Below are 23,074 nucleotides of genomic sequence, written 5' to 3' on the forward strand. Positions count from 1 at the left end.
GACCTCTGAGCCCTGAGGTTTAATCTCCCTCATTAATCACTCACCCCTCTCTCCTCCCCCAACTCCTACTCCCAGCATCCAATGGATCCAGTTTCTCTCAGGCTCCTTGACCTGGGGCCAGCAAGAGGCTGGGGGGGGGGGGGGGGGGTCAGACTGAGAAATACCATCAGTGGCCCCTCACTAGTCCCAGGGGAGACTCTCTCTTCTTGAAAAACTGGGGACTCCCCTTTCTCTGTGAGCAGGGGGCTATGTCTGACTCAGTGACCATTTCCATATCTTGTATCTGCTGTCTACTGGTCTTTCTCTGCTGCTATGTCTGTGACTGTCTTTGTCACTCAGTTTCTATGTGTCTACCCTCTTTTATCCTTCTGTCTCTCTCTCTTTGTTGATGTCTGTTTTCAGGTTGTGTGTTTCTGCATGAACCCCTCTATCACAAAAATGCCTCTCTCATATCTGTGTATGTCTCTAGTGTCTTAATTTTATTTCATTGTGACTATGCCTTCCCAGGTGTCTCTCATTGTTGGGGTTGGGTTTTTTTCCCCCAGTGTTTCTCTTTTCTCCCCATCCCCCAATCCAAATCCTATCACCATCTTCTCAGTCTCTGCAACCCCCCCCCCCTTCCCAACCCCCCCCTCACGGGACAGGCATTACCTGAGACAGGCATTGAGAGGGGGAGGGGAAGGGAAGAATGGGATGAGAGGAAATGGGAGGGGGTTCTGAGACAGAAAGAAAGAAAAAGGGAAGATTCAAGAGCCCTCAGCTTTCAAACCATTTCCAGTGTGGGGTCACAGATGTGTTTGCCTCAGACTCAGAAAGTCATACCACTTTTCTCAAGTCCCTCCTTTCTCATCCTTGGACCATTGGTTATCACATCTTAGACCCTCATAGTGGGGAACCATGTCTCCCCATCAGACTCAGGACCAGATGTCACCCCTCAGACTTGAGACCTCTCAGGACAGGCAGAGGGAGAGAGTTCAGAGGCATCCATTAGAAGAAAGAGATAAGAGATCCACAGCAGGAAGGTCTGAAATTAAGACCCAGGTAAAGAGGGATAGAGGAAAGAAGGGGAGGGAGGGCAGTGAGTGAGACAAACCTATGGCAATTGTCAGAGGCAGCCTTGGTGTTCGATTTGGTTTTTTAATTATGTCCTGTTCATTCTAGGTACAGTATTTAACAGTTGTGTTGTGAATGTGTATGTATGAGTTGTGGATCTGTTTTCTGTGCTTGGTGAGTTTTGTGTTGTGCCTATGTGAGTTCTGTGAGTGTGTGTTCTGTTGTGCCTATGTGAGTATATCTTGGCCTCTCTAGGAGGGCTCCATGAGAAGGGAATACAGGAATGAGGATTGGAGGCGGGAGGAGGGGCACAAGAGCCTCTCTTGGGACGCACTTTAATTACAGATTAAGTGAAACAACATCGATGGGACAGACATTGATTTGAGCGAAGAAAGGCAGCTCCCAACTCAACCAAGGGAGGGCGGGAGCGGGGCGGGATCGTCTTTCCCCCCCCTCCCCCAAATAACCAATTGAGAGGCTCTTGAATCACTTTAGCCAGCCTCCACACTTGGGTCCCTTCTGATCTTTGACCGTTAGTCAGTCACCAGTGTGGAAGTGTCTGTCTATGTAATTGCGCAATTGTGTCTGTAAGATTGTGCCTCCGTGTTTGCGGGTATGGCTGCCTTTGTGTCTCCGTGAACTTACCTCTAAGTGTGTGTGCTCGGCTTTCAGTGTGTCGCCTTTGAGGTGTTTACTGAACTGACTGGCTCTTCCAAAATTAACACTGTCCATCCAGAGTGTCCCGGGTCCTACACTCAATCCCTGTCCCTGTGTTTCTGCTCTGGACCGAAAGCAAACCAGGCTCTTACCTGGAGATCTGAGCTCCATCCAACGCAGCCCAGGCTCCCTCCTTTCTCTGAGAGCGGAGAAAGAAGTGGAAGGAACGAGGGATACAAACCCATGTAACACGCAGTCACATACACTGTCCCCAAAATGGGCAGAAGAGTATGGACGGAGGCCGCTAATAAACAATCGGGGAAGAGGCGGGAGAAGGTGAAAAGGAAATGGAAGGAGTCGAGAGCCAGAGAGCCAGCAATAGGGGGGACAGCGGCGAAACAGCCGGCTGGACAGTTTCTTTAATGCCCTAGTTTTTCGAAGGGGGAGGGGGTTTAGAGACTAAAAGAAACAAAAGCCGCCTCGGAGACTGGGAAGGACAGTGCGGGTGAGTCTAAACCGTGGGATTGGGGCGGGGGGAGGAGGAGGGTACGCCGTCTATCAGTGTCCAAGTCTGCGTTGCTCCCTCTTTAAAGGAAGTGCTACTGAAGATCTGACCGTTTGCCTGGGGTAGCTCGGACCGCAGGGTTGGGGGCCGTTTTCTGTTTCGTATTATTGTGAATATAACTAACTTCGTGTGTGCGTGGAAGAGTTAGAGATTGTGTCTTTTCTAGTGGGCTGCCGTGGCCCTATAGGTGAACAACGGGGCGACTAGGAAGGAGACTTAAGTGATTCAGACAGACCTACCGACAGACCCTCGAGTGACTCCAAGAACCTGCTGGGCCGAAGCTGGGCTCCCAGTCCTCGACGTTCCGCCCTATTCCCGGAGGCCTATTAGGATTCCGTCCTAATTCGCCTGAGCCGGGTCTCTGCTAGGTCGGTAGCAGCGGTGGTCCATGCCCTAGAGCCGGCCCACAGAGGAGCTGGGAGCTCGTGTGTGTGAGTAAGGCGTGGGTGTGTGATTGTCTCTGCGTTTGCTGTGGTCCAGGTGTCTTTTTGTATAGCTATGCTATGTTTATTTGTCTTTTCCGGTGTATTTGAGGGAACATGTGTCTCCCTCGGGGCATAGTAAGGTACAACCTGAGGCTCTAAGGTCGCCTGAGGCCCTGAGAGTGACTCCAGGCTTGGGGCTCTGACTAGGTCTCCAACCCATAGCCCCGGGGACGTATGGGGTCAGTTCCTGCCTTGTCAGGACCAGATATTTATTTCTCGGCTATCTATCCGAGTTCTCTGAAGTGCTAGACTGACCGCGGGAATTTCCCATTCGTGGAAGAGGCTGAGTGAGATAGAGAGGCATTGACAGAAACACGGACTGACCTCACCTTTGGCCATGGGGTTGTGCGTATCTCTGTCCTTGCTTTTGTCCATGTCCCTTTGAATCAGTGGGCTTCTGAAGTGGCGATGGTGGTCCGTATGGATCTCTCCGCTAGGTCCCCCTTCCAGCACCTAGTTCACCACCCTGTCCTCCACCTATTCGTCCTGTTTTTTTTTAAATCTCCCCTACCTGTCCCAGTGCGATCCGATAGATCTTGAGCCCAGAATAGAAGTCAGAACCCTTCTGGAAGTCGAGCCTGCAGCCTCCGGAGCCCCCAAGGAGCCAATTCAGAAAGCTGGGGTTAGGGGAAGAAGAGAGGGGTACTTTATGGAGTACTACAAGCCTGGGAAATGGGGTTGAAGTCACAGGGAATAGGAAACAGATAAAGAAGAGGTGGATCCCCGAGGGCTGGGGGGGGGGGGGGGGGGGGGACTGCTGGGCTTGAGGCCAGAGCAGTGAAGAGAGTGGAAGTAGAATAGGACTAAGGGAAGGGACTAGGCCGAGAGACTGAGACTTCCAGGAAGCCAGCGGTTTCTATCCCTCACCTGCGTACTCCACTTCCTTCCCTAGGCTTCCCTAGCCCCGCCGCCCCCCGCCCCACGTCCTCACTCCCCCACCCCCTCAGCTACCCCGTGATTCAGACCATTCTGAGCAACCTCTGTCCCAGGGGTCCCAGACAGAGAAGGCTGTAGGACTCGGTAGTGGCCAGGTCGCCAAGGCCTCCGCTGCTCGCCCGGCCCAGCCACGGTCGGTCTGCGGAATCTGAGCAGTGCCCTAGCTCCACACCCCCGCATGCCTAATCACTTCCAGCCGCAGTCACCCCCATCGCCTTGTGGACCCATCCTCTCTATGGGGCTGAGGAGGAGGGTAGATTAGGAGGACTGGGTTCATGGAGGAGCAGGGCCTGAGCCAGGAGAGGGAGGTAGACAGACACAGCTACCCCCTAGGTCCACTCACAGCTGAATCCAGCTCCCCTTTTCCCTCACAGCTGGTTTCAACGCCCCCCCCCCCTTCCATCCACCTACTCTAGCGCTGGGAACTTTTAAAAGCCCTTGAGGCCACGGGAGGAAAAAGCCTTTTATCGCCCGCAGTTTTATGGGCCAGAAAGGCTGCTCCCATTACGAGTCGGGGGCCCAGACTGGACAGCGGCGAGGGGCACAGTAGGGGGCACAGGGTCTGGCTATTAAGGGACAGAGACGAGGGTCGTAAGAATAAAGAGGCTGATTGGAAAGGGTCAGGAGAAAAGAGCCGATAGGCCCAGTGATTGCCCCCAGAGCAGGACTCAGAAGAGGGCCGGGGAGTGGGTACATTCCGGGTAGCGCACTGTGTCTCCTCCTGTGAGGGCGCTCGAACCAGGAGGTCACTTCCTCAGTCCGTGCCAGGGTCACCTAGGCCTTAGCCCGAGGAGGGCGGAGGATCATCAGACGAACTGGGGGACCCTTGAGGTGGGGGTGGGTCTGGAGGAAGGATGTAAGCTCCGCCCCCCCTCCCCACCCAGGTGCCGCCTCCCGCCCCAAGGCCCTTTAAGGCAGAGCTAAGGCTCTGCTGGCGGGCGTAGGGCTGCACGGACTGAGACGTCCGACTAAGGCAAAGAAGCGGCTTCAGGCTTGCCCAGAGCAGTCTTCTGGGCACAGACCAGGGCCCCGGGGGGCAGCACGGGCGATCCCGGGCCCCGGGGCCCGGAGCATGAACCGATGCTCGGAGGAGGTGGGGGAGGAGGAGGAACAGGCGGTGGCGAGGCGCTGGCGGCCCAGGCAGTGGGGACCCTTTGGCCCGGGGGCCCCGACATGACCTCAGCTCAGGAGTCCGGGCCGCCGCCTGCCGCTTCCAATAAGCCGCTGACGCCCTTCAGCATAGCTGACATCCTGGGTCCACCAGCCCGCCCGACCCCAGCCCCAGCCCCGGTGCCAGTCCAGGACCCTACTTCGCCTCTCTGCGCGCTAGAAGAGTTGGCCAGTAAGACCTTCCGCAGGCTCGACGGCAGTGTCTTGCAGGCGGCCGAAGGTACGCGGTCAGACGCTTGTCTGGGGTTGCAGTTAGAGGGAGGCGGGAGGGGGCTTTGGGTTCTTACACTGCTGAGCTTTTTACTGTGCACCCCTGCTACAGCCTTCCCCTCTGACTCCTACTTCCTCCTTTCCTCTCGCTTCCCCTCTTTCTGCACTGTTTTCTCTTAATCTGCCCATTCCCGAATCCCCTTTTTTTCTTCTTCCTCAACATCTCCCTCCCGATTGCTCTTTTTCCTCAGACCTCCTTTCCCTTTCTCCTTTCCCCCTTTTTCCTTCTCTCTCTTTTCCGTGGTCTCCCTTTTCTCCTGACCTCCACTTTTCCTTCGATTCACCGTTTTTCTTTCTTTCCCTAGGGTTCCCCTCTCCCCTCCCCGTCTGACCCCTTTCGCGGGTCTGTTTTTTTCTTCCCTTTGCTCTCCTCCTTTTTTTTCCCCAGTGATGCGTCATCTTTAACTCACTGCCTCCCTTTTAACTGGTCTCTCCTTCTCTAACACCCTCCTCCCCTCTCCTGAGTCCGGCTCCTTCGAAAACTTGGGCCACAAAGTGCCTCCTGCTGAATCAGCTCGAGTTGCCAAGGGCACACTCTCCGAAGCTGCTTTGTCATTTCCCCCTGCGTTTCAGGGATCTGTCCAGGATATCATCAGGTCTTACTCTCTCCTTCCTTCAGCGGGTCGAGGTCTCTGTCCGACCAAGGCCGGAGCTGACCGCTCTCCTCTCTAGGTAGTTCCGACCCGCGGAGAATGCGCTCGCGCCCATATGCCCCCGCGCGCGCACACACACACACAACACACACAACCACACAATCGCAACCACAGTAAACGAAGGGAATATCAGATGTTGAGACTGGAGGATTGCTTGCTTATGTTACTCTATACATTGCGAAAGAAATGATAGAGATTCTGTCAGGATGAGAAAGAGAAAGGGACAGAAACAGAGACAGATGAGGAAGATAAAGCGAGGAAGCAAGAGATCCAACCCAGTTAGGGATCCGCCTTTGCCTCTTAGGCTTGTAGGGTTCAGAGGCTTCAGGCTCATCTCTCCCCTGCTGTGTTTGTGTCTCCAAGGCTCCAGCCCCTGCAGCGACCCGTTTGGCTATCCGGAGGTGGAGGAGGGGCACGGGGAAGGTGTGAGCCAAGCCATTGGGACAGTAAGGGGGCCCGGAAAAGGCCTCGAGATCCCAGGGAAAGAGCCCTAAGGGCTGGGGGAGAGATCATAGGAGTAGGTCCCTAGTTTCGACATTTTCGCTCATCTGGACGGGAGGCCCCCACTGGTCCTGAAGCCCAGATCAATCCCACCATCCAGTCCCTGACCTCTCTGTCTCTCCCACATCTCTCTACCCCATGAAACTTCTTTCCTTTCCACACCCTTCTGTACCTCCAATACCCTGCCCCCATCTCCCTGTTCTCTCAACTCCATACCTCTCTAACCCTAACTGCCCCAGTCGCTCAGTCCTTTTCAGCCCTACACCCCCCTGACCTCTGTCTCAGTCATCCCAGACACCTCAATCAATCAAACCATCAACAAGTCTTCTCTGTGAATTCACCGATCCTCTCCTCTCCACTCCCGCCATGCACCCAGTTCTGTGCTGGAAGGAAAGGGGGGGAAGAGCAGCTTCCTCCCTGAACCTGCTGCCTCCTGGGGTTGCTTACAAGCGACTACTTTCAGGGGCCTTGAGTTATTTACCCCAAATGCTTGACCTAAATATGTACCTTGGGTTAGCCTCCTTGCCTGATTTTGCCAGGTTCTCCTGGCCCATGGGGAATTTCACAGATCACCCTCTGTTTCCCAGGTTTTAACTCTGCCCACCCCACGGGATCTAGGGAATTCCCCGAACTCTGAGCCAGGTTCAGCCTTGTTGTTGTGGAGAAGGCCGCAGTCCACTTCAATGGCCCAAATCTTGCCGCAACGCCGGCCTGCGTGCTCTCGGGAAGGTCCAGTCCCAGGTTTGATCATACCCCTGGTCCTTCCTGTTTCTGCAGGTCGGGCGGCACTGAGCCCCCTGATCCCCAGGCCTGTGACCCGCAGGCGTCGGAAGTCGCGTACTGCGTTCACCGCGCAGCAGGTGCTGGAGCTGGAGAGGCGCTTCGTGTTCCAGAAGTACCTGGCTCCAGCCGAGCGGGACGGACTGGCAGCTCGGCTTGGCCTGGCCAACGCCCAAGTCATCACTTGGTTCCAAAACCGTCGGGCCAAGCTCAAGAGAGATGTGGAGGAGATGAAGGCAGACGTGGCCTCCTTGCGTTCCCTGCCACCCGCAGCTCTCCGCCGGCTGAGCCTCTCTCTACCAGAATCCGGCTCAAACCCTTCCGCGGACCCAGAACCCAGCCCTGACCCTGGGCCCGAGCTTTCAGACGAGGAGATCCAGGTGGACGATTGAAGAAAAAATCTGGCCCTGGTCCTGGAGATTTGCGGATTCTATTGTCAGACTCTATCGCCAGACCCTATCGTGCCCCTTTTACCCACTGGGCCAGCTCAGAGCGTCCAGGTCCCTGATAGACTTCTACTGCCCAGTTTTTTCTGACTTATTCCCACTCCGTTCTCCTTCCATTCCCTTCACTTCGGCCTTGGTGCTATCCAATCCTCCCGTTCTCTGGGGTCTTTGCGTCCCAGACTAACTGGATCACTAAACCTCGTTTATTCTTATTGTGGAATTGGGGGTGGGGGGCATGACTGTCTGCATGGTTCATCCCGCCATTCCCCATTGTCCCTGGCTCTCAATCGTTACGCAAGTCTCTCCACTCCCCCTTTTTCCAGTCACAGGGACTTAGGGGTCCTAGATACCTCTACGAAGCTAGGTTTTTTCTTCCCCCCCTCCCCCTTCTGTGCTTCTGCCATGTCCCGGGCTTCTCACTTTTTTTTTTTTTTAAACCTAGGAGTCTCTGATAGTGTTCCTCCTTATTTCAACAGCCGCCTCGGTTCTACATTGTCGATTCGCCCTCGTTTTCTCTATCCTAGTCCGAGACAGACTCTACTACCGCCCAGTCTCCCCAATCCCCACTCTTCTGGGCTGAGGGATCCCTCTGGCGTCAGACTCGGCCTCTCCCACCCGGACTCCCTCCTTCTGAACCCTATTACCCTCTGGCCCCTATAGATTTCACTTGTCCTGTTCCCTCTCTTCCTTTTAAAGCCCCCTTCTAGCGCACATTTCGTTTTCTCTAATTATGGTCTAATCAGAGCCTAGTCTTATTTCCCTGACTCTGCCGGGAGACTTCTCCCAGCGACGGCTGTTGCTCAGGGGATGGACAGAGAGCTAGGGTCACCTGGGTCTTCTCTGCTGCTATAGATATCCGGCCGTTGGTAGCCGCTTCCCACCTCCACCACCCACCATCTCCACCCCACCGTCAGCCTCTCAGTGTGAATAAAGAGGACCCCACAGGGCATTTCGTTTTTTCCCTCCTGCGAGCGGAGAGGGTGGGAGCAGGCCACATACGCTGGCAGCCTGTGTTCGTTGGGCAACCTCAGGATCCTTACTGATTGAGGGCCTGAAATAGGGGAGGGGTTCGTTCCCCATTACCTTTACCTCCACTTATTTTTTGTGAGATGTAGCTGACTCCCAAAATTGCTCTCCTCTCTCACTCACCCGGTAGGATCCGAAGATCTCGTGAGATTGGACCGTCAAGACTCCAAATTGCACCTATTGGGCCTAGGGGGCATCTCTCTGAATTCCTTTCTACAAACCCCACCCCCTCCCAAGAATTCATTAATGATGACCTTGACCTAGATCCTGAGACACGCAGGAGATGCCCAGAAACTGAGAGGACAGAGGAAAGGGCAAAATTACACACTACCCGAGGTTACACCCCTAGTGACAGTGCAACTCGCAACACAGTCAACAACAGACACACAAGCAGTAATGTCTGCATTGTCAACAACCGAGGCAATAACGCACTGTGTAACACCGAGACAGCAAAGGGTGTTTGTGGGACACATAACAACACTACTGCCCAACAGTAACTCACACAGCGACACACACTGACTAGCCTCGCATATAGTAGGCGTCTTTGTAAAATGCTCGTGAAAGTGAACTTTGCACAGGAAGACAGCAACATCGGACACGAAACACTTATGTACAGCAACAACACATACAACAATCGCACACACCGTTGTGACACAATAACCGCACAACACCAGGGTCACGCGGCATACACACGCCGTTGTAACGCACTACATTACGCAACACATGCAACACACATAATACGGGGAGCCACACAGTCACATAGGGTAATACGAGTAACACAAAGACATTCCCTTAGCGAGCCCCAGTTGCCCCCACCCCTTCCGTTGGCGCGCGCGCGCAAGTGTGTGTGTGTGTGTGTGTGTGTGTGTGTGTGTGTGTGTGTGTGTGGACAGGGGAAGATTTCCCCAACCCCCACCCCGTGGAGTGGCTGCCCACCCCCCACACCCGCTTCCCATCCCCCGGTAATTTCCCGGGTGACCGGGCCGCCGCTGGCTGCTGACATCCCCGGCTGAGTTTAATTCCTTTAACTTGTGATTAATTACCCGCCCCTACCCCCACCCCTCCCTAGGGCCTGTCTGCACATCAAACGCAGAGGGGGGAGGGGCTGCCGGGAGCTACTGGACCAGAGAGAAAGGAAAGGGAAGGGGAAATCTGTGGCTACCTACCCGCATCTAGGCCAGGTAAGGTGTTCCTTATTCACCGCCTCACTCTTGTACTCTCTCAAATAAAAAACTCCCCATCCCAGCCTCTCCCGGCCCTATAAACACCTTAGCCTGTACCCCCTTCTGCTATGGCTGAAGAAAATTTTGCAGGGCCCATTTCCTAACCTGTAAAATGGGAGGTTTGTGGATTCTAGCCCCAGGGAGCACAATATCATCTACCTAAGTGACAAGACATCTACAGAAGAAAATGAATTGAGGTCAAAGGCGGAGCCGGAACACCTGGGGTCAAATCCTAACTTGTCCACTTTACTGTGTGATGTCTCCAAATCAAGTTACCCGACCCCTCCCTTCCCCTCTTTCTAAAATGAGGGAGTCAGACTTCGTATCTAAAGTTTCCTTTGGTTGTAATATTCACCCGTAAATGTTAGTTCATGAAGGCTGGGTTCTAGGAGCTGGGAAAGACATCAGTGCTGGCTCCAGTGGCCAGAGCTTTCCTTAAAGAGGCAACTATAAGTTGGGCTGTAATTCACAGGATGAGAGGGTTTCCATAAGGTGGAGAAGGGAGGGTTTCTAAAGTAGGGAAGAGAGCCTAACAATGTGGAAAGGTGCTGGGAATAAGTCTAGCCTGTTGGGGGCATGAGTAAACCTTCGGGAGCACAGATTACTTAGGCCAGGTATAGTAGGGTCCTGAATCCCAGGCTGAGTATGAGCAATGGGGAAATCAATGGAGGATTTTAAGCAGGAGAGGGATATAATTGTGTACTGGGTGGTGGAGAAAAGCCTGGAAGCCAGAAATTCTGCAAGGAGGTAACAAAGAGGGACTAAATTAGGCTCGTGGGGTTTGGGCAGAGAGGAGAACTGAAAGGGAACACAGGCAGGATTTGGTAACTGATTAGATCTTCCTGACTGGGGAATCAGGAAGAGGGAGGAGTCAGAGAGGATGCCTAGGTTTCTAAGCCCTGATGATTAAAGGTCTCATGGCATTGTGGGGGGTCAGGGAAGGAATTACCTCCATTAAGTCCCATTCAGCCTTCTTTTTTTGTTCAAGGGAACAGGACCACACTGGGCCCTATCCATCCCTACCCCCCAGGTCAGACACCTGCAAGCTAATTTCTTCAGGAAGTCTTCCCTGCTATGACAGGTACCTCAGGGGAAAATAATAAGTTGGATGTATCAGACAGAAAAGGCCAGAAGATGTCTGAGGCTGAAGAACATTTTATTGAGCTCAGTTCCTAGATTTGGAATGCAAGGGGTTCCAGCACCAAAAGCCCAGCCTCACCCCCCCCCAGCAGTATCTTCATCTGACACCAAGCATCAGGCAGGAGGTGAGCCCTGACCCAGAGCCTCAGGACAGACAGGTCCCTAGCAATAGCAGTCATCTTCACGGTCTTCAATGGGGCCCTTAGGAAGGTCACACATGCTGCACTGGCCTCTAGGCTTTGCTAGAGGCTCCTATGAGGAAGGAAGGTTGTTAAAGGGAAGGGTGACTGAAACTGGAAAGGTGATGGGAAAATAACAGGAAGGAATCAGCTACTGAGAGGGGAGAGCATGGTATAGTTGCTGAAGGGGAGGAGAAAATATTTGTGCATATGTGGGTAGGGGAAGCCTAAGAAAATCAGAGGGAGTGGAGGACTGAAAAGACCCAGTCATTTTAGGGAAGGGAGTTGCCTCACCAGGTTTTTGGCAATTGAAGGTGATGAACTGAAGATAACGGAACTGGCACTGGAACTGGGACCGGCAGGATAAATGGCTGGGGACCAAATCTGGTGGAGTACAGGCAAGGAAGGAAGGGTTAGAAGCTTCAGTCTTGTTACCTTCCCATCCCACCCCAGGAGCACCCAGGGCATGAGCCCTCCCAAGAGAGGGCAGACCTCCTCATCCAGGGGATAGACAGCAGGGCATTTCTCAGGGTCTGTGCAAATGGGAGCTCAGGGTACCTTAAAGATCTTGTGTTCAGAAGGAGAGCATGACGCCCTTCCCCTTACTGACTGCAATCACATTACTTAACATTTCTGAGGAAACCTCATCTGTAACCCATCGTGGTGTTATTAGGAAAAGTCTTTTGTGAGCTTGGAGGCGATAAAGAAATGGGAGCTTGTCTCTTAATTCACAACAATCCCCAACAAAATTCTAGGATTATGAATGAAAGAAGATGGTTTGTGGGCCCTTAGAAAAGAAAGCAGGGATTGCTGAGGCAGCACAGGTTCATCAAGAATAGCTCATGCCAGACTAACCTTGTTTCCTTTTATTGACAGGATTACTGGGCTGGGTAGATCAGGGGAATGCCCGATACTGTACACCTAAGCAAAGTATTTAACAAAGTCTCATGACAGTGCGATGGATTTCAGGGGGGCTGGGGGACCAGACCCAAAGAATATCAACAACTTGGATGAAGGCGGAGGAGGGGGCCGAGCCCACAAAGTGAAATTGCAGACTTCATGCAGTTAGGAGGGCTAGTTAACAGTGCATATAAGAACTGAGGTGCAAAAAGGGTTGGTTCATGTGGAAAAGGTCTAGAATTTTTCCTGGAATGCAGCCTCCATATGAAGTAGCAATATGATGCAGCTGTCAAAATATTAACACACATAAGATACTCTACCCTAGTCAGACCATACCTGAAGTACTGTGTTCAGGTCTACATGCCACATTTTAAGAACATTGGAAAACTGGAGTAGGTCCAGAGGGGCGGAGTAAAGGGACTGATTAGAAGCTATGCTATTTAATACCTGAAAGAACTAGGAAGAGTTAGCCTAGAGAAGACTTGGGGAGAGGAAGGGCTTGACTATGTCATATAAAAGGGATGAACCTGTTTTGGGGGGAGAGCCACAAAAGAGACAGCTAGGACCAATGGCTCTCAGTTACAGGGAAAGAGACTTTAATCTCTTTTCTTTCTGTTCTCTGTCTCTGTCTCTCTCCAAAACCTGTTGGAAACAAATCAAGACAACAGGTTTGGGAGAAAGCTGACTTGAGTTAATGCTTTCCTTCATGGTGGAGGGAAAAGCTCTGGTAGGAGGCAGTATTCTAAGTAAGGTCTCCAGGCTGAGAGGGAGGGGGCAAGAGAGTGCTCATGCCAGACCCCAGGCCTCTAGGGAAGAGGAGTCTAGATGCCAGCTTTAAAGAAGAGGATCATGCTGGAGAGCGCTGACTCTGGGGCCAGAGATTCCCCCTCTACCACTTATTGCCATGTAACTGGAAGCAGTTCATTTTTTCCCTTTGGCCTGTTTCTAAATCTGTAAAATAAGAAGGTTGGATCTAAGAACCTCTAATGTGGAAACTTAGTTACAAATACATGATCCACCCCACCCCTGTCCCCCAAGTAAAAAGGGGCAGTTAAGTGGATAGAGCATGGATCAGGCCTGGAATCAGGAAGACTAAGTTCAAATCTGGCCTCAGACACTTACTAACTGGGTAACCCTGGGCAAGTCACTTCACCCTGTTTGATTCAGTTCCCTCACCTCTAAAATGAACCAGAGAAGGAAATGACAAACCACTCCAGGATCTCTGCCAAGAAAACCCCAAATGGGATCACAGAGAGTCAGACAGAACTACAATGACTTAATAACAAAAAAGGAAGAGCTCCAAATCAATCTCCCAGGCTACCTGGGGCCAGCTCCAATCTGACACCCTGGGGAGGCCTGGAGGTGACTTCTCAGGTCAGAGAAGAGGCCTGGCCTGATCCTCCATCCAGGAAAGAAGGGAGCAATCATTAGCTCCAAGTCAAGGAGGGGTTTTCTGGACTCTAGGGAAGAAAGGCTCATTTTCCTCCAGAATCATGGAGGACTCAGGGCAAAAGCTAATGGCTAGAGAATGAAGCATCTGGCCTGGGCCGAAGAGAAGTTCATGGCCATCTCCAAACAAAAGAACTGGGAGAGAAAGTGGACTCTGAAGTGAACTGAGAATCTACCCTAAGCCAGTCTCTAGTGGCTAACAGCACCTCAGAACAGATGATTTGGATTACAGGGGGTTCCGTTTGTGCTACTCAGAACCTAGCAACTTTCCCTATCAAAGGGAGTTCCAAGATGGCCAGCTGCATGTGCCAGAGTTTATGAGCCGGGGTGACTCTGGACACTAGATCTCCCTCTCTTGGGAGAAAAAACAATGAGCCCTGTCCTGTTAGATGTACAGTGAACTGCCATATCCCTCCTATCACGAGGAGTGCGGAATAGACATTACAAGCCTGTCCATGGGGATGGACGGAGACACCCTCTGGGTGGACAGGCAGACACACAGATAGACTCATAGGCCCTCACCTGGACAGAGGCAGGCATGGTGGTTGTCCTAGGATGCTCCTTGCCTTGCTGAAGTCCTGAAGCTGGGTGGGCCAGAAGCCACCACTGTGAGCCCTGGTGATGGGCCAGACAGCAGAGGGGAGCCTTGGGGGTGGCAGGAGGCCTTGGATCTGAGGGGATACTGCAGTAGAAAGATTTAGGGGGAGTAACCCCTGGGCCCTAGCCACCAGGTGGGGAAACTGCTGTGGAGTCCTGGGTTTCAAAGCTGCACCATGGATTCCCCCTTGATGCTCCTGCTGAGAGAATTTCCCCATCACTATTGCATTTCCGCACTCCCCACAGATCCTCCTTTGTTCTTCCCTCACTATACCATTCCCCAATCCAACAAGTTGTTCCAGGGTCAGATGAGGATTAATGTTTGTAGAAAATCATACACAGAGTATCCTACCCCTCCCCCCAAACACCCCAGGAAGCTCTACTTCCTCAGAACCCTCAGTTATCAACCTTCCTATTCACCTTCTCCCACTCAGTTTGTAGGGAGGGAGGAAATGATGCACAGAGGAGGGCCTGGCTCTGTGTAGCCAGTCTGGACTTCCCCCGGGACGCCCCTTTTAGGTTGCCCGAGGGTCAGATGGGGGGCACCTTAGAGGAGGGCTCCTCACCAGAGTGAGCTGGAGGAGGCACTGCTGGAGTTCCTGGATAGCGTCTGGTTGGGACTCATCCACGGCCAAGGTCTCCCGGAATACATCAGCCGCTTCTTTGAACCTCTGTGAGGAGTGGGAGGGGAAGTCTGTGTCAGTTAACAACCACTTATCCAACTAGAAGTCAAAACTCCTGTCCCTTCCAGCCCCTCCTCCCTTCCTCGTCCCCCATACCTGCAAGCCCACCAGCGCCTTGCCCAACTGGAACAGGCCCCGGGGCCACTGTGGCCGCAAGTTGAGAGCAACTTTTGCATCCCCCAGGGCCCAGCCGGGCTGGCCTAGTTGCTCATGGCAGAAGGACCGATTCCCAAAGAGTCTGTAGGTGACACACAGGAACCTGAGGTCAGGGGACCCTCCTAAGCCACTCTCCCACCCCAGCTCCTCCAGCCCAGTCCAGCCCAAACCATTCCATACTGTGTCATGGGCCCCGGCCCACCTGTAATCCCGAGGATTGAGCTTTATGGCCTTCGTGAAGAGGAGCACAGCTTCCTGATATAAACCCCTCCAGGCTGCAGCTGTGCCCAGCTCTATGGAAGGAGGTCAGGGCTCAGCTGAGAAAAGGGCTTCCTGCTCTGACCAGGAGTTCCCTTACAGCAGGCTCCATTTTCTTCTCAAGAAGAGGGAGTGCCTGGAAGCTTCATGACGTAATGGGGAAAGTGCTACCTTTGGATTCCGGGTATGAATTCTGGCTTGGCCACTGACTCCCCAGGCACCTTTGGCAGGTCAACTTTGTCTTTTTGAGCCTTGGTTGCCTGAGAAGGCTGGACCAGTACCACAGTCATGATGTATAGCTCCCTCAACAACTAGGAGATCTCGGGATACTGGTGTCACCCGGCAGACCAGGGACTGCCTGACAGCAGGGTAACTACTTGGGTACAGTGTCAGGGGAAAATCTTACCTGCTAGCTCTTGGCTCTGCCTTAAGGCAGCTGCCTGTAATCCAGGGGGTGCCTAGAGACGGAGATAGTTAACTGGAGCAGGCTGCTGCACTCGGATCTCCAGTTCCAGTCAGTCAGTCAATAAACATTTATTAAGCACCTACTATGTGCAAAGCACTATGCTAAACACGGGGGATACAAAGGGAGGCAAAGGATAGTTCCTGCTCTCAAGGAGCTTACAGTCTAATGGGGAAGACAACATGCAAACCACTCAGTACAAACAAACTATATACAGGAATAACTGGGAATAACCAACAGAATTAAGGGTGATCAGGAAGAACTTCCTGTAGAAGGTGGGATTTTGGCTGGGACTTCAAGGAATCCTGGAGGCAGAGATGCAGGGGCAGAGCATTGTAGGCATGGAAGACAGCGAGTGGAAATGCCTGGAAGTCATGAAATGCCTGGTTCAAGGCAGGGCAAGGAGGCCAGTGTCACCAAGGGTGGAGGGGTGGGAGAGGGGGTGGGAGTGGGGGGTGGCAAGGCATAAGAACAGTGGAAAAGGGGGTGGGGAGAGGTTATGAATGGCTCTAATTTTATATTTGATCCTAGCGGTGAATGAGAACCATTGGAGGGCACAGTGTAGCAGGGTGACATGGTCACGCCTTCCACTTTGGAAGATCACTTGGACATCTAAGTAGAGGGCAGACCACTGCATCAGGCTATTGCAATGGTCTGGGTGTGACAGTGAGTGCCTGTGCCAGGGTGGTGGCAGTGTCAGAGGACAGAAGGGAGTGTCCTGGAGAGATGCTGCGAAGGTGAAATTGATAGGCCTTCACAACCGATTGGAAATCAGGGGGAGGGGAGAGCTCGACAGAGAGAGTGAGGAACTGAGGATAACAGGCAGGTTGTGAGCCTGGGTGACTGGGAGGATAGTGGTGCCCTCAACAGTAATAGGGAAGTGTGGAAGAGGGGAGGATTTGGGGAAATGATAAATGAACTCAGTTTTGGACATGTTGAGTTTAAGATGTCTACAGGACATCAACTTCAAGATGTCTCATAGGTAGCTGGAGATGCAAGACTGAAGGTCAGCAGAGACGTTAGGGCTGGATAAGTAGATCTGAGAATCACTGGCACAGAGATGATAACTGAATCCACGGGGGCTGATGAGATCACCAAGTGAAACAGTATAGAGGGAGGGGAGAAGGGAGCCCAGGAGAGAGCCTTGGGAGATCCCCACTGTTAGCTGGCATGACCTGGATGAAGATTCAGCAAAGGAGACTGAGAAGGAGCAGTCAGATAGTTAGGAGGAGATGTCTCGAAAACCTAGAGAGAAGAGAGTATCAAGGAGAAGGTGTCAAAGGTCAAGGTCAAGACAGATGAGGATTAAGAAAAGGCCATTAGATTTGGCAATTAAGAGATCATTAGTAACTTTGGAGAAAGCAGTTTCGGTTAAATGATGAGGTCGGAAGCCAGACTATTGAAAGTGAAAAAGAGTGAGAGTAAGGGAATGGAGGAACCTGCTACAGATGGCTTTCTCAAGGAGTTTAGCCACCAGAGGGAGGTGGTATGAGGTGGATGGATCAAGTAAAGGGTTTCTGAGGATGAGGGAGACATGGGCAGGTTTGAGGCAGTAGGAAAGCAACCAGAAGACAAGGAGAGATTGAAGATAAATGAGGGGAAATCTTCTGGAGAAGGTGGGATGGAGTGGGATCCTTTGTGCATGTAGAGTGGTCTGCCAGGGCAAGAAGGGCCACTGCAAGGGAGACAGAGGTGAAGTAGGAGATGGTGGCAGAAAGTATTTGGATGATGTGAAATGAGGAGGAGGAGAGAAGAGGGAGCTTTCAGCAAATGGCCTTCCTCTAAAGAATACGCTCCCCCCAACTCTGGAAAGTCCAATCTGTGCAGTTACCCTTCCCTCCAGGTCCGCCCCTTCTAACCTATCCCAGCTCTCACTATGACCTCACCTCCGGCTGAGGACTCTGGCTCCTCCTCTCTTCCTGCGGGCTTTGGCTCTGTCGCTTCCAGCCAGGGGGCTCAGGGCTCAACCCTTTCTCTCTCCGGGTACTGGGGGGCCTGTCACTGACCTTGCGCCGGGCTTGTGACACAAAGGTGCTTGACAAATCCAATTCTTCCTATAGGTAAGGAAAATATCAATGATTGTTGTAGTAGGGTGAGGTGAGGGGTAGGGGGAAGCTGTGGGGCATGAGAGGGAGACCTTGAGAGGACCAGGGAGAAGGAAGGAAAGAGTTCTCACTTCCTCATTACTGCTATCCTGACCAGGGCTCTCGGGGCTGGAGGTAAGGTTGCTCGCCCCTACTGCTGGGCTGGCTGCTGCTGCTGAGCTGGCTGCTGCCGATGCTGCAGCCCCTTCCATCATCTGGTTAGAGATGTCCGACAGAAATAGTGTCACCTTAAGCCATCCCCCAGGCCAATCACCTTTCAATCCCTGCCCCTCAAAACTCATCTTGTCCCTCCTTGCCCCCACACTGACCCCATATCCACCTCTTCTTCTCCTACATGCACCCTGTGTCCCTCCTCACTCATTCTATCTTTTTGAACCCATTTCCCCAAATATTCATCCTTCCCCTCCACCAGGCCCCACACTGACCTTCACACTCTCCTGTTCCATTCTCTCCTGACGTTTCCGCTCCTTCTGTCGCTGTAATTCACCCACCAGGTGAGGGCCTTCCCTCCACTAAGCATCCCCCACAGTTCTTCTCCCCCCATATCAAGAAGCCTCATTGGAGGACATCGGTCCATCCTTGACTTCCCCACCCCCACACCCCCACCCATGTCTTCAAAGGGCTCCCTCCCCAGCCACCTTCTTCTTTAGCCGTTTCTTTTCTGCTCGTCGCTTTGCTCGTTCCTCCTCGGCCACTAGCTCCTCTGCCAAGCGGTCAGCTTCCTAGTGGGAAAGAGACACAGGAGCACAAGAAGGAAGAGTATGAGAAGGATACAGGGTGTAGACTAACGGGGTAGGTAGGCAATAGATGCACCAGGGAAAAGGCTTTTGGTCAAGGGTTCTCACCTCCTCAGTCACCAGCAGCTTCTGGGGCATTTCCAGTTGGAGTAAGCTTGGGCCAAGAGGGCTGGGAGGACGGCCCCGGGAGAAGGCTGATCGTGGGGGGCTGGGGCTGGACCAAGGTCTGGGTGGGGGGCTGGGGCTGGGGCTGGACCAAGTCCTGGAGGACTGGCATAGAAGGGACTTTCGGAAACCACAGAGGGTACTCTGACTCTTACTCCTACTCTTGGCCTCTTCCCCTTCCCCTTCTCCCTCTTCCTCCTCATCACAGAAATCGTCCAGGCTGGGGTCTGTGAAGAAGGAAATAAGGACAAGGGTGAGATAAAGACAGAGGTTTCCAGCCTCCCCTATCTCCCCAAGACTATAACCCATTAATATTCCTGCCCATGTCCCAGCCCTTGCCAGATGCTCCTTGGGACACATATACCATAATGCCACAGCTGTAGTCGACCACTGTTTTCATTCATTCGGATTCGATGTCGGCCATGGGGGTCACGGGCCATGAGCCTTCGAAGGAAAGCTACTATGTCCTAGAAGGGAAAAACAAAGGCTGGAGTTGGAAGAAGGATTGGGAGGGGGAGGGCAAGAAACCCTGAAGATGCTTTAAAAAATCCCAGTTTTCAAATGTGTTTACTCACTGGGTGGTAAGGAGAAAGAAGAACATTACCCTCTCAGAACAGTGATCAAAGGGTCACTGGTAGAATCAGGACATAGTGCCTGACCTCTCTGGTGAGGAAACCTTTTAGTATGAGCTAGAAGACTGCTGTAACTGAGTCTGGGAATCTGCCTAGCCCTTGGGTTCTGTTTCCAGAGTGACCTGCAGCTACCAGGGGCCTAGGAATTGAGTCAATTAAGTATGGAGGTGAACTCTTTGCTTTCCCCAAACATGGCAAATATCAGAGGCTTTTGGATAACCATAAAGAAGCAGGGCTTAAACAGTCTTCTTCCTTTTCTCATTCTTTTTCGGCCAAGACTCCAGCTCACTGACAAAGCCACTCTTCTGAATGATCAGACCAAAGTGCCTGAAGGGTGGCTATGGAGCAAAAGGCAAAGGGGTAGCACGGTGGATAGAGCACTAGATGGAGGAGAGAGGAAGAGCTGCCTCCAAGTCCTATCTCAGACATTTACAAGCTGTGTGAATCTGGGCATGTCACTTAACTTCTGTCTGCCTTAGTTTCTTTATCTGTAAAATGGGTATAATAACAGCATCCATCTCCCAGGGTGGTTGTGAGGATCAAATGAAACATTTGTAGTTTTTTGAAAACCTTAAAGAGCTATAAAAATGCTATTACTATTTATTTATTGATTTTTTGAGGGTAATTGGGGTTGTGACTTGTCCAAAGTCACATGGCTAGTAAGTGTGTCAAGTGTCTGAGGCTGGATTTGAACTCAGGTCCTCCTCACTCCAGAGCCAGTTCTCTATTCACTGTGCCACCTAGCCACCCTGATAACTATTACTATTAAAAGACAGGTGGCACAGTGGATAGAGCACCAGGTCTGAAGTCAAGAAGACCTGAGTTCAAATTCAGCTTCAGATACTTACTAGCTGTGTGACCCTGGTCAGGTCACTTTACCCTGTTTACCTCAGTTTCCTCATGAGAATGGAGCTGGAGAAGGAAATAGCAAACTACTCCAGTATCTTTTCAAAGAAAACCCCAAAATGGGGTCACCAAGAGTCAGACAGGGAGCAACATCATTGCAATTAAATTGTAAAATAATGTATGCAGGTTCTGGCTTACAGGGATATCAATAAAAACAATGATTCTAGGACAAGGGATCTAGGACCCAACCTGAAATAGGGACTCCTATGGGGGCCAAGTAGGCTTGAATACAGCCAAAGTCATGAAGGCACAGCTGGTTTCTGTTACCTCTGTTGAGGATGTGGACACACCCTCCCCCCTCACCTCAAAATATTAGCTCCAATTCCTTAAGACAACAAGCAGGGGAGGCTTTGGGGTGGGGGTGTGGTAGGGGAGTCTTAACAGGTACAGTGTAATCAGAAGAGATGCACTACTTTTGTTTTTAATTCCAAGTCCTGGGGCCCAGAGCTCAGGGAGATGAATGCATCTGTTCCTGTGGCCCTTCAGTAGGTCTTGTCTTTCTGGTGGTAAGGTAACATAATCCACTAGAGCTCCTGTCCTCAACTTGACCCCCAAGAGTCTTTCTCTCACAGGGGTTCCTTTGGAGTCAAAAGCAGAACAGAACTGGAAGGCAGGGGGCCTCTGATCCCTAGCCCTATAGTCTATGCTCATGGTCATTGTTCTGTTCTTCTTTGAGAAGCATTTTCTTCCACTCCATGATCTCTCTACTCTTTTTTTTTTTCCTAAGGCTACTGCTCCTCAAGGCCTCCAGGGATCAGGGACAGAGCCCCGAAGCCAGGTCATCATTCTTGAAGACCTCAACTTCTACATTCTTTTTTTCCTATGTGAGCAACTTCCAATTCTATCCATCATCAATCACACCAGATCAAGGCAAACCCTGAATATTAGCATCAGACTTGTCCCTTCCTGCTTCACTTCTAGGTCTTTAGTGTATATTCCCCTATCAGCCCTAGCTTTCTCAGTGGTCACTGTTCCTGCTTTCCTGTTTCACCTCCTCCCAAGTTATTCCATCTACTACTCCAGGAATCTGAGTTCATCTTGCAGCATCAATACTTGTATTATCTCCACCACTTGCAGCTCCCCTCCTTATTCATCTCACTACCAGAGAAAGGCACACACCAAGCAGATCTGACAGATTAATGCTGTCTAACTTCAATATAGACCTTGGTTGCTAAGTCCTATTACTTCTCTGCCTCCCTAGCTCTCTCTCCATAATAATTATCATTTTAAGGTGTTACCTTGTAGCTTAAATAGCTAACTTTCCCCCTCCTAGACTCTCCCTCACTAGCTCATACATTCCAAGAGGGATTGAGATGCCTGGAATGAACTAATCCTTCATTTTCTTCAGAGGTCAACTCAAGGACCACCTCCTTCAGGGGGGCCTTTCCTGATTCCCTCAGTTCCTGTTGTCTCCCCTCTGAAATCAACTTGTAAGTTTCTGTAAGTTTTGTATACTCTATATGTATATGTATTGTTTCCTCTGAAAAAATGTTAACTTCCGGAGAGGGCAGATGGCTTCATTTTGTCTTTCTAGCCTCAGTGCTTGGCAGTGCCTGACACAGAGTAGACTCGTGTTTCCTGACAAACTGCTTCATAGTAACAGTTAACATTTCCATAAGAATTTTAAGGTATACAAAGTGCTTCACATATATCATCTCATTTGAGGTTCCTAACTGTGCTGTAGGGGAGGTCCCATTATTAACCTTGCAGAAGCATTTTCTTCAACTCCATCATCTTAGAGACAAGGAAACAGGCCCAGAGGGGTTAAGCAGGCCTAGAACCCCAATCTTCCCTCTACTAAGCCTGGCACTGAGTGCTGTGCCACCCAGGTGCCACCAGCCACGGTTCAGATTGAGTGCAGACCCAGACTCCTAGCTGGAATCTGCTCTCCTTTATCAAGCTATCCTTATTATTCAATTGAACCCCATCAATCTCCCTCGCTCAGTGTCTTTGGGATAAACTCCTGATCCGAAGCATTCAGGGCCTCCTCCTGCAGGGGCCACAGGACCCTGGGCCTGCCCTGTCCTAATTGGTGCTTCCGCCATGTCTCACGCCTGGGATATCCCGTCTTCCCTTTCTGAATTCTGTCTGTTCGGGGCCCAGATAGAGTCACGCCTCCTCCAGGGAGCCTTCCGGGACGAGAGCAGATGAGGGAAGGGGGCCAGGGTCACACTGGGCATCTTGGACCAGGAGGCTCTACCTCATCTCCATAGTCCTCAGGCCCAAACTCCCGGCAGAACCTGGGGTCTGCATCCCAAGGTGGGGGCTTGTCCTGGATGGGGCAGGCTGGCGGAGAGAAGGGGAGCGAGTTCAGGGGCCGCACCCTCCCAGACCCCGCCCCACCCCCACCCCTCCCAGGCCCCGGCCCCGTCCCAGTCCCAGGTTACTCCTCCCCACCTTCTCACCTTCCCTCCCCTATGGCCCCCGCCCCCCCAAGTCCCTCCTCTCCTGGGCCCGCCCCCACCGCTCGGAAGCGGAAACGGGAGATAAATCATTCGGGGGACAGCGAGAACCGCGCGTGGGAAGGTGGTCACTACGTGAGAGCCAGAGAGGGGAGGAAAGTCAGCCCCGCCCCCAACCCAATCTGGCCTTCTCCTCTCACCCCTTCCCCACACTTTACACCCCCCTCACCCAGATGCAAGCGCCCGTCGCTCTTTCGAACTGGCGCCATCTCCCGCCTCTAATGCCCCGGAAGCAGAACGAGGGAATCACTCGCCTCCAAAGCCCAGGCCAAGACTGGGCGGAGCGAGGCTAAACGAAGCTCTCAGTCCTTGGGCGCGCAGGCGCAAGCGCAGGCTCTGCTGGAGTCATGGGCGTCAAAGGGCGTCGGCTGTGGCGCACCTGGACGGCCATTTTAGTTGGGGGCTGGGAGGGCCTCAACGAAACACGTGACGAGGGCAGCCTCCGTGATAAGGGAACAGAGGGCACAGGTCACGGGA

General features: G+C 52.3%; 2 protein-coding genes across 5 annotated transcripts; one reads left to right on the forward strand and one right to left on the reverse strand.

The window, feature by feature from the left end:
• Nucleotides 1-4,615: 4,615 nt before the first annotated feature.
• On the forward strand, nucleotides 4,616-8,457 carry LBX2 (ladybird homeobox 2). The gene is made up of 2 exons (XM_069074324.1): nucleotides 4,616-5,086; nucleotides 7,068-8,457. The coding sequence occupies exons 1-2, from the start codon at nucleotides 4,777-4,779 to the stop codon at nucleotides 7,460-7,462; spliced, it is 705 nt and encodes a 234-aa protein (XP_068930425.1). The 5' UTR covers nucleotides 4,616-4,776; the 3' UTR covers nucleotides 7,463-8,457.
• Nucleotides 8,458-10,902: 2,445 nt separating this feature from the next.
• TTC31 (tetratricopeptide repeat domain 31) lies at nucleotides 10,903-23,043 on the reverse strand. Of its 4 annotated transcripts, XR_011165221.1 has the most exons (16): nucleotides 22,767-23,043; nucleotides 22,336-22,421; nucleotides 18,962-19,064; nucleotides 18,541-18,824; nucleotides 18,334-18,417; nucleotides 18,121-18,171; nucleotides 17,767-17,889; nucleotides 17,477-17,644; nucleotides 15,534-15,585; nucleotides 15,072-15,162; nucleotides 14,810-14,951; nucleotides 14,597-14,701; nucleotides 13,956-14,230; nucleotides 11,940-12,005; nucleotides 11,379-11,468; nucleotides 10,903-11,157 (listed from the first exon to the last, which is right to left on the reverse strand). XR_011165221.1 is itself a non-coding variant. In XM_069071834.1 (15 exons), the coding sequence occupies exons 1-15, from the start codon at nucleotides 22,804-22,806 to the stop codon at nucleotides 11,148-11,150; spliced, it is 1,701 nt and encodes a 566-aa protein (XP_068927935.1). In that variant the 5' UTR covers nucleotides 22,807-23,042; the 3' UTR covers nucleotides 10,903-11,147. The 4 variants fall into 4 exon arrangements, 3 of the variants coding, with proteins under 3 accessions (XP_068927935.1, XP_068927926.1, XP_068927948.1); XM_069071834.1 differs by lacking the exon at nucleotides 11,940-12,005 and having other exon boundaries at nucleotides 13,956-14,227; nucleotides 22,767-23,042; XM_069071825.1 differs by lacking the exon at nucleotides 11,940-12,005 and having other exon boundaries at nucleotides 22,767-23,042.
• Nucleotides 23,044-23,074: the final 31 nt, after the last annotated feature.

The sequence above is a fragment of the Petaurus breviceps genome, unplaced genomic scaffold, assembly GCF_028583685.1.
Source record: "Petaurus breviceps papuanus isolate PSGF00001 unplaced genomic scaffold, PetGlider_PUasm1.0 140, whole genome shotgun sequence".
In the NCBI taxonomy this organism is placed as follows: domain Eukaryota; kingdom Metazoa; phylum Chordata; class Mammalia; order Diprotodontia; family Petauridae; genus Petaurus; species Petaurus breviceps.